Source organism: Ptychodera flava, chromosome 18, assembly GCF_041260155.1.
Source record: "Ptychodera flava strain L36383 chromosome 18, AS_Pfla_20210202, whole genome shotgun sequence".
Taxonomy (NCBI): Eukaryota; Metazoa; Hemichordata; class Enteropneusta; family Ptychoderidae; genus Ptychodera; species Ptychodera flava.
In genome coordinates this window covers 20,575,088-20,590,249 of record NC_091945.1, presented here as the reverse complement: position 1 = coordinate 20,590,249, position 15,162 = coordinate 20,575,088, and the positions used below count along the sequence as shown (strand labels likewise).

The 15,162-nt window shown below is 37.9% G+C and overlaps 1 protein-coding gene across 1 annotated transcript in view; it reads left to right on the top strand.

Annotated features, from left to right (window-relative positions):
• LOC139117656 (serine-rich adhesin for platelets-like) overlaps positions 1-15,162 on the top strand; it is a 73,094-nt gene that overhangs the window by 28,684 nt on the left and 29,248 nt on the right. Inside the window, exons 38-59 of the mRNA XM_070680897.1 lie at positions 568-762; positions 1,126-1,284; positions 1,606-1,749; positions 2,652-2,852; positions 3,217-3,405; positions 3,794-3,994; positions 4,398-4,586; positions 5,179-5,274; positions 5,742-5,930; positions 6,320-6,520; positions 6,921-7,109; positions 8,030-8,218; positions 8,607-8,669; positions 10,078-10,278; positions 10,641-10,829; positions 11,218-11,418; positions 11,818-12,006; positions 12,378-12,578; positions 12,942-13,130; positions 13,519-13,581; positions 14,435-14,623; positions 14,995-15,090. Of these exons, the coding sequence (XP_070536998.1) occupies positions 568-762; positions 1,126-1,284; positions 1,606-1,749; positions 2,652-2,852; positions 3,217-3,405; positions 3,794-3,994; positions 4,398-4,586; positions 5,179-5,274; positions 5,742-5,930; positions 6,320-6,520; positions 6,921-7,109; positions 8,030-8,218; positions 8,607-8,669; positions 10,078-10,278; positions 10,641-10,829; positions 11,218-11,418; positions 11,818-12,006; positions 12,378-12,578; positions 12,942-13,130; positions 13,519-13,581; positions 14,435-14,623; positions 14,995-15,090 (3,723 nt within the window). The remainder of the gene's footprint in view (positions 1-567; positions 763-1,125; positions 1,285-1,605; positions 1,750-2,651; positions 2,853-3,216; positions 3,406-3,793; positions 3,995-4,397; positions 4,587-5,178; positions 5,275-5,741; positions 5,931-6,319; positions 6,521-6,920; positions 7,110-8,029; positions 8,219-8,606; positions 8,670-10,077; positions 10,279-10,640; positions 10,830-11,217; positions 11,419-11,817; positions 12,007-12,377; positions 12,579-12,941; positions 13,131-13,518; positions 13,582-14,434; positions 14,624-14,994; positions 15,091-15,162) is intronic.

Sequence of the window (15,162 nt, the reverse complement as noted above, 5' to 3'; positions counted from 1 at the left end):
TGATGTGAAGATCCCGGAAAATTAAGATTTGTAATAGAAAGAAATATCACACAAATAATGTCCTGATCAGCACTTTTTTATTATAATTTAAATTCACAAGGTAATAACCTTGCTCTTGGCCAGCCTTCTGGACAAAGCTCAGTGGCAGGTTTTGGAAGTGCAAGACTGGCAAATGATGGTAACGATGACAGTGACTACTTCAGCTGTTCCCACACTTTACCCCAAAGCAATCCTTATTGGAGAGTCAAACTTCTGATGTCTACACGATCGGAACAATCGTTATATTGAATGGAGGAGGAGACTACCGTGAGTATAAAATCGTAAATAAGTATCCGAAAAAATCTGTCCATATGACGGTTTTGATTTTGATGAGGAATGTCATGCTTAAAAACTCAACGCTCAGCTATATCTAAATTTCACCGTATACAAATAAAGAATCATAGTACAGTTTCCTATGGAGCTTTTGCGGACAACGACACTCCCTTTTGTGACAGTAGTTGTAGAAGTTGTAAGTTTATACCTGTGACGCAAAATTCGTTACCTGGTCAAATTGTAATTGATCTGCAGAGGACATCTTAAAGGATGCAGAGGTCCGAGTTGGCTATGAGGAAACACTCTCCACCAATCCCTTATGCGGCAAAGTGGTCAATGTATCCAACCCGGTAGAAATTGAATGTGCATTAGAGGGCAATTACGTCCAAATACAACTTCGAGGCGATAGCTTGGTGCTGACCTTGTGTGAAGTTCTGATCTGTGGATATTGTAAGTAATGATATGGCTAAACGTGCAAGAAACGTTTACACACGAATTGTAGGGGTACATGTAAAATTTAATTGGGCATGAACTGTCTTTTCTCTGGGCATGGCGTCCCAATGATCTAAAATAGTTCGATTTATTTTGAAGAAGCTAATAGTCGGTAACACATCCAATTCGTAAAGTTGATCATATGCCAACAGACATAAGGTTGATGTGAGGCTCTTTGCATCTGTCAGCTTTCTGATAGGAAAAACGTTTACTTACTTTTGCATGCCTTGCATAAAAATTGTTGTTGATCGCCAAGTGAATTGAGTACCCTACTATCATTTTGTGACTACTTTTGACTTTATTTGCTCCATCAAAATACAGCAACATCCACAACACCACCAACAACTGAAATGGAGACAACTGAAGAACTATCTACCACTAGTGAGGTGACAACCCCAGACTTACCAACGAGTACGCCTTCTACTTCAGACATCACATCTACTGTAGAAGACTCAACAACAGTCATGTCAAGCACACAAGGTATAGTATTTAAATCCTTTGTACTTTGCTATGTCTTTATCTTACAAAGGAGAACTGCCTCTTTGTTCTTAGTGAAATATTCCTATTGCAATATGTAGAGAGAATTTCTTGTTGGCAGCGCAAACAGGAATTCATACTGCATAAGTATCTGGTATTATTGCAATATAATCCTTATTTTCAGTAAATCCATATGTGAACTTGTTTAGACTTTATCGTTGTTTTTTTGTCCATCGACAAGCTAGGCAGATATCTTCTCTTGTAGTAGATATTCCGACAGTGATATGGTCAAGTCTGATCATTATGATTTCTTCTTAATTTTAGAAATAATGACGGTATCAACAATACCAGACACTACGCTTATCGTTACAAGCATGCTCTCAACCACTATGCCATCATCTGCGACACCAACGGTAACTGATCAAGACACAACCGAAATCCCGACAACATTAGCGTTATCAACAGAAGGTATTTGGTGCTCTGAATCTTTATGCTGTTCTTTTTCTAGGTATTACCTGCTTATGAAATGGCTAAACTCGCATAGTTCATAATTCCCGTGTATCAAACTTTCTCAAAATTCCGTAAGGGTGAGAATATGATTGTTGGCAAGTTGGAGCAAATGAACAATTTGGAGTGAACAGTTATGTAACATTGTCTTTACTGTCTCAGACTGTCACAAAGTCCACAAGTCCAAACTAAGACATGCCAATTTCACATGTTACGATTTCGGAAGTTACATCAAGGTGAAGAAGCCAGTGTGATTACACCATATAATAAATCCACTGGCGTTTTAACATATTTCCTAAAGTGAGCAATGCTTATTTAATTATTTTGTTTCCTTTTATCGCATTCTTCTAGTGTATGTTGAAGCTGATAAAATACAATGGTATTAATTAGGTTGTCTGAGCACACAATTGTGCAAAGTTTTAAGAGGGTACACGAAAGGTACTGCTTGTAATTTTCAACATTTCCATGGATCGCCAATTTAAGAGATCAGCTATCAGGTATTTGGAAGCTCAGGTAATAATCTAAACAATGTTTTATAAGTCCGCTAATTTATAGCAACAGTATTTTCAGAGTCGTCGCCTGGCTCAGAAATGAAGGGTACCATAACTGTAACATCAGAAGAATCTGACACACTAGCTAAAGTATCAGATCAGTCTAGCTCGACACGTACCTATGGCTCTTCCACTGTAACTGTTACTGCAGCATCAAGTCCTGTATCAGTACCAAGTACGTTTTTAATATTAGTTAAATATAAGTGTTTATCAATCATCTGTCTGGTTAGATGTTTGGAAAGATTAAGTAGACTTGACTCTTCGGATGGAAAATGGTTTGATTCGACTCTTCAACATTACAATTCTTTTCAGAGTCGTCGGTTAGCACCGAAATGAAGAGTACAATGACTGTTACATCAGAAAAATCTGAATCACCAGCTACAGTCTCAATGGTGTCCAGCTTGACAGGTACCCATGGCTCTTCTACTGACAGTGTTACTGCAGCAACAACCCCTTCATCACTAGTCAGCACATTGGAAAAGACAGCTACCACGTCGAAGCCGACTCCAACGGGTATAAAATTACCTTCTACTCCTAAAAAATTCTTTGCTTTTCAAAGCACAATATTTTCCGTTATTCTGACATGATGTAAATATCGCAATGAAGTATAGATTATTGTTCAGTAGCAATGCTTGTCTTCACTGTGAGTAAACTTCTTGATAAAGAAATGTTTTTATTTGTGGACAAATGACTATTATGTGACATATGATGTTGTATTTGGCAATACATAGTGGCAGTACAGGTCATCAAATCCCTATCGGCCGAATATAGATCTATCTGTTTAGTGCCTCTGGACCGGAAGGTTTGTAGTAAATTTTTCATCAGCTTATAATATATTTTAACTCTGAGGACATATTGCTAATTTCATCATTTTCAGAGTCGCTAGCAAGTACAGAAGTAGAGAGTAGTTTGACTACTGCATCCGAAAACACTGTTACTACAGACAAGTCACCAGTTATCGACTTGTACAGTTCTAGCGCTGAGAGTGTGTCTGGAACAATAGAAATTTCAACAAAATCCAGCTCTGTGCAAACTTCAGCGGCAACGCCGTCAACGACCAAATCAGGTGCGATAGTAGATTTGGATTTGATCGTAATTATACCGTGTTCTCGATAATTGAGCGATTGCTTTGTCATCTCTGATGTAACATGGCCGTTACATAAGTCCTTGATGTTGTTTTTCTTCATATATCTGCATGACCGTAGAGCTATCCAATTCTATTGATGATCATAACTTTTGTGTACATGTGCTATACTGATATATTAAAGTACCATCTTCAGATAATGTGTTAAATAAAATACCAAACCCAGAGTGTTCTGTTGTGCGATATTTCTAAAAACTGAGTTTTTATCAGTCATATGTGTGGTTAGCTGTTGGAAAATATGTAGTAGTATTGACTTCTATGAGTGGAAATATGTTTTGATTGGACTCTTGGACAACTACAATGTTTTCAGACTCTCCGGCCAGCACAGAAACGAAGGGTACCGTAACTGTAACATCACAAAAACCTGAAACGCTAGCTACAGTATCAGATCAGTCTAGCTCGACAGGTACCTATGGCTCTTCTACTGTCACTGCTGCTTCAGCAACAACTCCTGTATCAGTACCAAGTACTTTGGAAAGGACGGCCGCCACGACAGCGGAGACTCAAACAGGTGGGACGTTAGTTTTTGACTCCCTAAAAATAATTGTTGCTTTATAAATCTAAAAATCACAGGGTTTTCAAATTTATTGAGATTTTGTAAACTACGTGCTTAAGTAATATTCTTCTTGAAGTATTCTTAAATATTGGCTAATAAGAGAATTGTAGATGTTTTTACTTCACTCTGAGGAAGACCGTTATTCATCTAACACTGTTGGTATTTACATTATAAATCAGTAGAATGCTACAAATGATGTAGGGCGTGATACTATAAGAGCGGAAGTACCAGAATTCGAACCCTTGTATGCCTCACAGAAATACCTATTGTCTATATTGCAAATACAGTGTTGTAGTTATATCGGAGACAAATAATATATCGTAAAAATGCCAATATATGCTAATTACTAAATTTGCAGTGTCAACACCGAGCACAGAAGTAAAGGGTAGTGTGACCACTTCATCAGATGACACTGTTACTACACAGAAGTCAACAGTTGCCCACTCATACAGCTCTACCGCTGAGAGTGTGACTGGAACAACAACCATTCCAACACAATCCAGTTCGATGGAAACCTCAGCAGCAACCCTGCCAACGACCAAATCAGGTGGGATAATAGTTTTTGATCGGATTGTATTTTATTTATACTTTTTATTGATTTCAGCTATTCCACTAAGATGAAACTTTCTGTCGTCCAAGTCTTAGATAGTGATTTGTCTTCGTATATCTACAGTATTGCCAAGCTTTGAAAGACATAGGGGTGTTCTTAACTTTTTTATAGCTGAATTTGTATGAGAATCCAACATCTTGAATTAACGTGTTGAATTAAATACCAAACGTAACACTGCATAAAAACGCTATAATACTTACTGAATAAGCATGAATTATTGCCTGTATTTTAGCTGAATAGTGCATATACAGGTGAATACAGTTAATAATCCATTACTTGTATTCAGAAAGCCTGTATTCATGTGGATTCATGTGAATTCACATGTATTATCTTTAATACAGGCAACTTATTAATGTGAATTTATCTGTATTATTGCGTTTTCATGCAGTGTAAGATTTTGTCTTTTTCGATATTTCTAAAATGTTAGCGTTTATCAATGATCTGTGTGGTTAGCTATTAGGAAGTAGACTTGACTCTTGGAATGGAAAATGGTTTGATTCGACTCTTCAACAATTACAAATCTTTTCAGAGTCGTCGGGTAGCACCGAAATGAAGAGTACAATGACTGTTACATCAGAAAAATCTGACTCACCAGCTACAGTCTCAATGGTGTCCAGTTCGACAGGTACCCATGGCTCCTCTACTGACAGTGTTACTGCAGCAACAACCCCTGTATCAGTAGTTAGCACTTTGGAAAAGACAGCTACCACGTCGAAGCCGACTCCAACGGCTATAAAATAACCTTCTACTCCCGAAATATTCCTTGCTTTTCAAAGCACAAGATTTCCGTTATTCTGACATGATGTAAATATCGCAATGAAGTATAGATTATTGTTCAGTAGCAATGCTTGTCTTTACTATGAGTAAACTTCTTGATAAAGAAATGTTTTTAAATGTGGACAAATGACTATTATGTGACATATGATGTTGTATTTGGTAATACATAGTGGCAGTACAGGTCATTAAATCCCTATCGGCCGAATATAGATCTATCTGTTTAGTGCCTTTGGACCAGAAGGTTTGTAGCAAATTTTCATCGACTTATAATATATTTTAACTCTGAGGACATATTGCTAATTTCATCATTTTCAGAGTCGCTAACAAGTACAAAAGCAGAGAGTAGTTTGACTACTGCATCCGAAAACACTGTTACTACAGACAAGTCACCAGTTATCGACTTGTACAGTTCTAGCGCTGAGAGTGTGTCTGGAACAATAGAAATTTCAACAAAATCCAGCTCTGTGCAAACTTCAGCGGCAACGCCGTCAACGACCAAATCAGGTGCGATAGTATATTTGGATTTGAGCGTAATGATACCCTGTTCTCGATAATTGAGCGATCGCTTTGTCATCTCAGATGTGACATGGCTGTTACATAAGTCGTTGATGTTGTTTTTCTTCATATATCTGCATGACCGTAGAGCTATCCAATTCTATTGATGATCATAACTTTTGTGTACATGTAGCTATACTGATATATTAAAGTACCATCTTCAGATAACGTGTTAAATAAAAGACAAGACCCAGAGTGTTCTGTTGTGCGATATTTCTAAAAACTGAGTTTTTATCAGTCATATGTGTGGTTAGCTGTTGGAAAATATGTAGTAGTATTGACTTCTATGAGTGGAAATATGTTTTGATTGGACTCTTGGACAACTACAATGTTTTCAGACTCTCCGGCCAGCACAGAAACGAAGGGTACCATAACTGTAGCATCACAAAAACCTGAAACGCTAGCTCCAATATCAGATCAGTCTAGCTCGACAGGTACCTATGGCTCTTCTACTGTCACTGCTGCTTCAGCAACAACTCCTGTATCAGTACAAAGTACTTTGGAAAGGACGGCCGGCACGACAGTGGAGACTCAAACAGGTGTGACGTTAGTTTTTACTCCCTAAAAATTCTTGCTATATAAATCTATAAATCACAGGGTTTTCAAATATACTGACATTTTGTAAACTACGTGCTTAAATAATATTCTTCTTTCAGTGTCCTAAAATATTGGCTAAAAAGAGAGTTGTAGATGTTTTTACTTCACACTGAGGAAGACTGTTATTCATCTAACAATGTTGGTATTTACATTAGAAATTAGTAGAATGCTACAAATGATGTAGGGCGTGATACTATAAGAGCGGAAGTACCAGCATTCGAACCCTTGTATGCCTCATAGATATACCTATTGTCTATATTGCAAATACAGTGTTGTAGTTCTATCGGAGACAATAAAAAATATTCGTAAAAATGCCAATATTGCTAATTACATAATTTGCAGTGTCAACACCGAGCACAGAAGTAAAGGGTAGTGTGACCACTTCATCAGAAGACACTGTTACTACACAGAAGTCAACAGTTGGCCATTCATACAGCTCTACCGCTGAGAGTGTGACTGGAACAACAACTATTTCAACACAATCCAGCTCGATGGAAACCTCAGCAGCAACCCAGCCAACGACCAAATCAGGTGGGATAATAGTTTCTGATGGGATTGTACTTTATTTATACTTTTATTGTTTTCAGCTATTCTACTAAGATGAAACTTTCTGTCGTCCAAGTCTTAGATAGTGATTTGTCTTCGTATATCTACAGTAGCGCCAAGCTTTGAAATACATAGGGGTGTTCTTAACTTTTTTATAGCAATTGTTTTTTTAGAATCCAACATCTTGAATTAACGTTGAATTAAATACCAAACGTAAGATTTTGTCTTTTTCGATATTTCTAAAATGTTAGCGTTTATCAATGATCTGTGTGGTTAGCTATTAGGAAGTAAACTTGACTCTTGGAATGGAAAATGGTTTGATTCGACTCTTCAACAATTACAAACTTTTCAGAGTCGTCGGGTAGCACCGAAATGAAGAGTACAATGACTGTTACATCAGAAAAATCTGACTCACCAGCTACAGTCTCAATGGTGTCCAGTTCGACAGGTACCCATGGCTCTTCTACTGACAGTGTTACTGCAGCAACAACCCCTGTATCAGTAGTTAGCACTTTGGAAAAGACAGCTACCACGTCGAAGCCGACTCCAACGGCTATAAGATTACCTTCTACTCCTGAAATATTCTTTGCTTTTCAAAGCACAAGATTTTCCGTTATTCTGACATGATGTAAATATCGCATTGAAGTATAGATTATTGTTTAGTAGCAATGCTTGTCTTCACTGTGAGTAAAGAAATGTTTTTAATTGTGGACAAATGACTATTATGTGACATATGATGTTGTATTTGGCAATACATAGTGGCAGTACAGGTCATCAAATCCCTATCGGCCGAATATAGATCTATCTGTTTAGTGCCTCTGGACCGGGAGGTTTGTAGCAAATTTTTCATCAGCTTATAATATATTTTAACTCTGAGGACATATTGCTAATTTCATCATTTTCAGAGTCGCTTGCAAGTACAAAAGTAGAGAGTAGTTTGACTACTGCATCCGAAAACACTGTTACTACAGACAAGTCACCAATTATCGACTTGTACAGTTCTACCGCTGAGAGTGTGTCTGGAACAATAGAAATTTCAACAAAATCCAGCTCTGTGCAAACTTCAGCGGCAACGCCGTCAACGACCAAATCAGGTGCGATAGTATATTTGGATTTGAGCGTAATTATACCCTGTTCTCGTTAATTGAGCGATCGCTTTGTCATCTCAGATGTAACATGGCCGTTACATAAGTCGTTGATGTTGTTTTTCTTCATATATCTGCATGACCGTAGAGCTATTCAATTCTATTGATGATCATAACTTTTGTGTACATGTAGCTATACTGATATTTTAAAGTAGCATCTTCAGATAACGTGTTAAATAAAAGACTAGACCCAGAGTGTACTGTTGTGCGATATTTCTAAAACTGAGTTTTTATCAGTCATATGTGTTGTTAGCTTTTGGGAAATATGTAGTAGTATTGACTTCTATGAGTGGAAATATGTTTTGATTGGACTCTTGGACAACTGCAATGTTTTCAGACTCTCCAGCCAGCACAGAAACGAAGGGTACCGTAATTGTAACGACAGCGGAGACTGAAACAGGTGGGACGTTAGTTTTGACTCCCTAAAAATGTTTGCTTTATAAATCTAAAAATCACAGGGTTTTCAAATTTACTGAGATTTTGTAAACTAAGTGCTTAAGTAATATTCTTGTTGAAGTTTTCCTCAAATATTGGCTAACAACAGAGTTGTAGATGTTTTTACTTCACTCTTAGGAAGACCGTTGTTCATCTAACAATGTTGGTATTTACATTATAAATAAGTAGAATGCTACAAATGATGAAGGGTATGATATAGTCTCTCCACAGTCGCTGTGCCTTGTTTTGTGCGCGCCAAAGTTGGGCCTGCATTCGAAGGCTACGCTGTGCAGCTGTGAGCACGCGCTGCCAGACACAGCGACTGTCTGTTCTTGCAAGGATATGAATATTCATAAGGATAGTGACGTCAAAAGAAAAACCTATCTAACTGGGCTTAGTGAATATTATACTAGTAGCTAGTAGACCTACATACGCGGTATGTTTTTATTTTTCATTTTTCATTTTATTTGGCTATGGTACTTGTCATTTTTTGTTTTGATTAACGGATGTGTGGAGTTCTATAAAGTACCCGGATCAGGCAGAAATCCGACCGGTTCGCTTGCAAGAACGTCCAGACCCTGGGATTCGCGTCGCGTCTCTGAAGGGCGCGCGCGTGTTCCAACAGGGAAGAACGCGAATCGCAGGGTCTCTGCCAGACTAGGTATGATACTATAAGAGCGGAAGTACCAGCATTCGAACCCTTGTATGCCTCATAGATATATCTATTGTCTATATTGCAAATACAGTGTTGTAGTTTATGGGAGACAAATAATATATCGTAAAAATGCCAATATTGCTAATTACATAATTTGCAGTGTCAACACCAAGCACAGAAGTAAAGGGTAGTGTGACCACTTCATCAGAAGACACTGTTACTACACAGAAGTCAACAGTTGGCCACTCATACAGCTCTACCGCTGAGAGTGTGACTGGAACAACAACTATTTCAACACATCCAGCTCGATGGAAACCTCAGCAGCAACCCAGCCAACGACCAAATCAGGTGGGATAATAGTTTTTGATGGGATTGTACTTTATTTATACTTTTTATTGTTTTCAGCTATTCTACTAAGATGAAACTTTCTGTCGTCCAAGTCTTAGATAGTGATTTGTCTTCGTATATCTACAGTATTGCCAAGCTTTGAAATACATAGGGGTGTTCTTAACTTTTTTTAGCTGAATTTGTATGAGAATCCAACATCTTGAATTAACGTGTTGAATTAAATACCAAACGGAAGATTTTGTCTTTTTCGATATTTCTAAAATATTAGCGTTTATCAATGATCTGTGTGGTTAGCTATTAGGAAGTAGACTGGACTCTTGGAATGGTAAATGGTTTGATTCGACTCTTCAACAATTACAATTCTTTTCAGAGTTGTCGGTTAGCACCGAAATGAAGAGTACAATGACTGTTACATCAGAAAAATCTGAATCACCAGCTACAGTCTCAATGGTGTCCAGCTCGACAGGTACCCATGGCTCTTCTACTGACAGTGTTACTGCAGCAACAACCCCTGTATCAGTAGTTGGCACTTTGGAAAAGACAACTACCACGTCGAAGCCGACTCCAACGGGTATAAAATTACCTTCTACTCCCGAAATATGCTTTGCTTTTCAAAGCACAAGATTTTCCGTTATTCTGACATGATGTCAATATCGTAATGAAGTATAGATTATTGTTGAGTAGCAATGCTTGTCTTTACTGTGAGGAAACTTCTTGATAAAGAAATGTTTTTAAATGTGGACAAATGACTATTATGTGACATATGATGTTATATTTGGTAATACATAGTGGCAGTACAGGTCATCAAATCCCTATCGGCCGAATATAGATCTATCTGTTTAGTGCCTTTGACCGGAAGGTTTGTAGCAAATTTTCATTAGCTTATAATATATTTTAACTCTGATTACATATTGCTAATTTCATCATTTTCAGAGTCGCTTGCAAGTACAGAAGTAGAGAGTAGTTTGACTACTGCACCCGAAGACACTGTTACTACACAGAAGTCAACAGTTGGCCACTCATACAGCTCTACCGCTGAGAGTGTTTCTGGAGCAATAGAAATTTCGACAAAATCCAGCTCTGTGCAAACTTCAGCGGCAACGCCGTCAACGACCAAATCAGGTGCGATAGTAGATTTGGATTTGATCGTAATTATACCGTGTTCTCGATAATTGAGCGATTGCTTTGTCATCTCTGATGTAACATGGCCGTTACATAAGTCCTTGATGTTGTTTTTCTTCATATATCTGCATGACCGTAGAGCTATCCAATTCTATTGATGATCATAACTTTTGTGTACATGTAGCTATACTGATATATTAAAGTACCATCTTCAGATAACGTGTTAATAAAAGACAAGACCCAGAGTGTACTGTTGTGCGATATTTCTAAAAACTGAGTTTTTATCAGTCATATGTGTTGTTAACTGTTGGGAAATATGTAGTAGTATTGACTTGTATGAGTGGAAAAATGTTTTGATTGGACTCTTGGACAACTACAATGTTTTCAGACTCTCCGGCCAGCACAGAAACGAAGGGTACCGTAACTGTAACATCACAAAAACCTGAAACGCTAGCTACAGTATCAGATCAGTCTAGCTTGACAGGTACCTATGGCTCTTCTGCTGTCACTGCTGCTTCAGCAACAACTCCTGTATCAGTACCAAGTACTTTGGAAAGGACGGCCGGCATGACAGCGGAGACTCAAACAGGTGGGACGTTAGTTTTGACTCCCTAAAAATGTTTGCTTTATAAATCTAAAAATCACAGGGTTTTCAAATTTATTGAGATTTTGTAAAATACGTGCTTAAGTAATATTCTTCTTGAAGTATTCTTAAATATTGGCTAATAAGAGAATTGTAGATGTTTTTACTTCACCCTGAGGTAGACTGTTATTCATCTACCAATGTTGGTATTTACATTAGAAATTAGTAGAATGCTACAAATGATGTAGGGCGTGATACTATAAGAGCGGAAGTACCAGCATTCGAACCCTTGTATGCCTCATAGATATACCTATTGTCTATATTGCAAATACAGTGTTGTAGTTCTATCGGAGACAAATGATATATCGTAAAAAATGCCAATATTGCTAATTACATAATTTGCAGTGTCAACACCGAGCACAGAAGTAAAGGGTAGTGTGACCACTTCATCAGAAGACACTGTTACTACACAGAAGTCAACAGTTGGCCACTCATACAGCTCTACCGCTGAGAGTGTGACTGGAACAACAACTAATTCAACACAATCCAGCTTGATGGAAACCTCAGCAGCAATCCTGCCAACGACCAAATCAGGTGGGATAATAGTTTTTGATCGGATTGTATTTTATTTATACTTTTTATTGTTTTCAGCTATTCTACTAAGATGAAACTTTCTGTCGCCCAAGTCTTAGATAGTGACTTGTGTTCGTATATCTACAGTAGCGCCAAGCTTTCAAATACTTCGGGGTGTTCTTAACCTTTTTTATAGCTGAATTTGTATTAGAATCCAACATCTTGAATTAACGTGTTGAATTAAATACCAAACGTAAGATTTTGTCTTTTTCGATATTTCTAAAATGTTAGCGTTTATCAATGATCTGTGTGGTTAGCTATTAGGAAGTAGACTTGACTCTTGGAATGGAAATGGTTTGATTCGACTCTTCAACAATTACAAATCTTTTCAGAGTCGTCGGGTAGCACCGAAATGAAGAGTACAATGACTGTTACATCAGAAAAATCTGACTCACCAGCTACAGTCTCAATGGTGTCCAGCTCGACAGGTACCCATGGCTCTTCTACTGACAGTGTTACTGCAGCAACAACCCCTGTATCAGTAGTTAGCACTTTGGAAAAGACAGCTACCACGTCGAAGCCGACTCCAACGGGTATAAAATTACCTTCTACTCCTGAAAAATTCTTTGCTTTTCAAAGCACAATATTTTCCGTTATTCTGACATGATGTAAATATTGCAATGAAGTATAGATTATTGTTCAGTAGCAATGCTTGTCTTCACTATGAGTAAACTTCTTGATAAAGAAATGTTTTTAAATGTGGACAAATGACTATTATGTGACATATGATGTTATATTTGGTAATACATAGTGGCAGTACAGGTCATCAAATCCCTATCGGCCGAATATAGATCTATCTGTTTAGTGCCTTTGGACCAGAAGGTTTGTAGCAAATTTTCATCAGCTTATAATATATTTTAACTCTGATTACATTTTGCTAATTTCATCATTTTCAGAGTTGATTGCAAGTACTGAAGTAGACAGTAGTTTGACTACTGCATCCGAAAACACTGTTACTACAGACAAGTCACCAGTTATCGACTTGTACAGTTCTAGCGCTGAGAGTGTGTCTGGAACAATAGAAATTTCAACAAAATCCAGCTCTGTGCAAACTTCAGCGGCAACGCCGTCAACGACCAAATCAGGTGCGATAGTATATTTGGATTTGAGCGTAATTATACCTGTTCTCGATAATTGAGCGATTGCTTTGTCATCTCAGATGTTATACGGCCGTTACATAAGTCGTTGATGTTGTTTTTCTTCATATATCTGCATGACCGTAGAGCTATCCAATTCTATTGATGATCATAACTTTTGTGTACATGTAGCTATACTGATATATTAAAGTACCATCTTCAGATAACGTGTTAAATAAAATACCAAACCCAGAGTGTTCTGTTGTGCGATATTTCTAAAAACTGAGTTTTTATCAGTCATATGTGTGGTTAGCTGTTGGGAAATATGTAGTAGTATTGACTTTTATGAGTGGAAATATGTTTTGATTGGACTCTTGGACAACTACAATGTTTTCAGACTCTCCAGCCAGCACAGAAACGAAGGGTACCGTAATTGTAACGACAGCGGAGACTGAAACAGGTGGGACGTTAGTTTTGACTCCCTAAAAATGTTTGCTTTATAAATCTAAAAATCACAGGGTTTTCAAATTTACTGAGATTTTGTAAACTAAGTGCTTAAGTAATATTCTTGTTGAAGTTTTCTTAAATATTGGCTAACAACAGAGTTGTAGATGTTTTTACTTCACTCTTAGGAAGACCGTTGTTCATCTAACAATGTTGGTATTTACATTATAAATAAGTAGAATGCTACAAATGATGAAGGGTATGATATAGTCTCTCCACAGTCGCTGTGCCTTGTTTTGTGCGCGCCAAAAGTGGGCCTGCATTCGAAGGCTACGCTGTGCAGCCGTGAGCACGCGCTGGGCCAGACACAGCGACTGTCTGTTCTTGCAAGGATATGAATATTCATAAGGATAGTGACGTCAAAAGAAAACCTATCTAACTGGGCTTAGTGTGAATATTATGCTAGTAGCTAGTAGACCTACATACGCGGTATGTTTTTATTTGTCATTTTACATTTTATTTGGCTATGGTACTTGTCATTTTTTGTTTTGATTAATGGATGTGTGGAGTTCAATAAAGTACCCGGATCAGGCAGAAATCCGACCGGTCGCTTGCAAGAACGTCCAGACCCTGGGATTCGCGTCGCGTCTCTGAAGGGCGCGCGCGTGTTCCAACAGGGAAGAACGCGAATCGCAGGGTCTCTGCCAGACTAGGTATGATACTATAAGAGCGGAAGTACCAGAATTCGAACCCTTGTATGCCTCATAGATATATCTATTGTCTATATTGCAAATACAGTGTTGTAGTTATATGGGAGACAAATGATATATCGTAAAAAATGCCAATATTGCTAATTACATAATTTGCAGTGTCAACACCGAGCACAGAAGTAAAGGGTAGTGTGACCACTTCATCAGAAGACACTGTTACTACACAGAAGTCAACAGTTGGCCACTCATACAGCTCTACCGCTGAGAGTGTGACTGGAACAACAACTATTTCAACACAATCCAGCTCGATGGAAACCTCAGCAGCAACCCAGCCAACGACCAAATCAGGTGGGATAATAGTTTTTGATGGGATTGTACTTTATTTATACTTTTTATTGTTTTCAGCTATTCTACTAAGATGAAACTTTCTGTCGTCCGAGTCTTAGATAGTGACTTGTCTTCTTATATCTACAGTAGCGCCAAGCTTTGAAATACATTAGGGTGTTCTTAACTTTTTTATAGCTGAATTTGTATTAGAATCCAACATCTTGGATTAACCTGTTGAATTAAATACCAAACGTAAGATTTTGTTTTTTCCGATATTACTACAATATCAGCATTTATCAATGATCTGTGTGGGTAGCTATTGAGAAGTAGACTTGACTCTTCGAATGGAAAATGGTTTGATTCGACTCTTCAACAATTACAAATCTTTTCAGAGTCGTCGGGTAGCACTGAAATGAAGAGTACAATGACTGTTACATCAGAAAAATCTGACTCACCAGCTACAGTCTCAATGGTGTCCAGCTCGGCAGGTACCTATGGCTCTTCTACTGACAGTGTTACTGCAGCAACAACCCCTGTATCAGTAGTTAGCACTTTGGAAA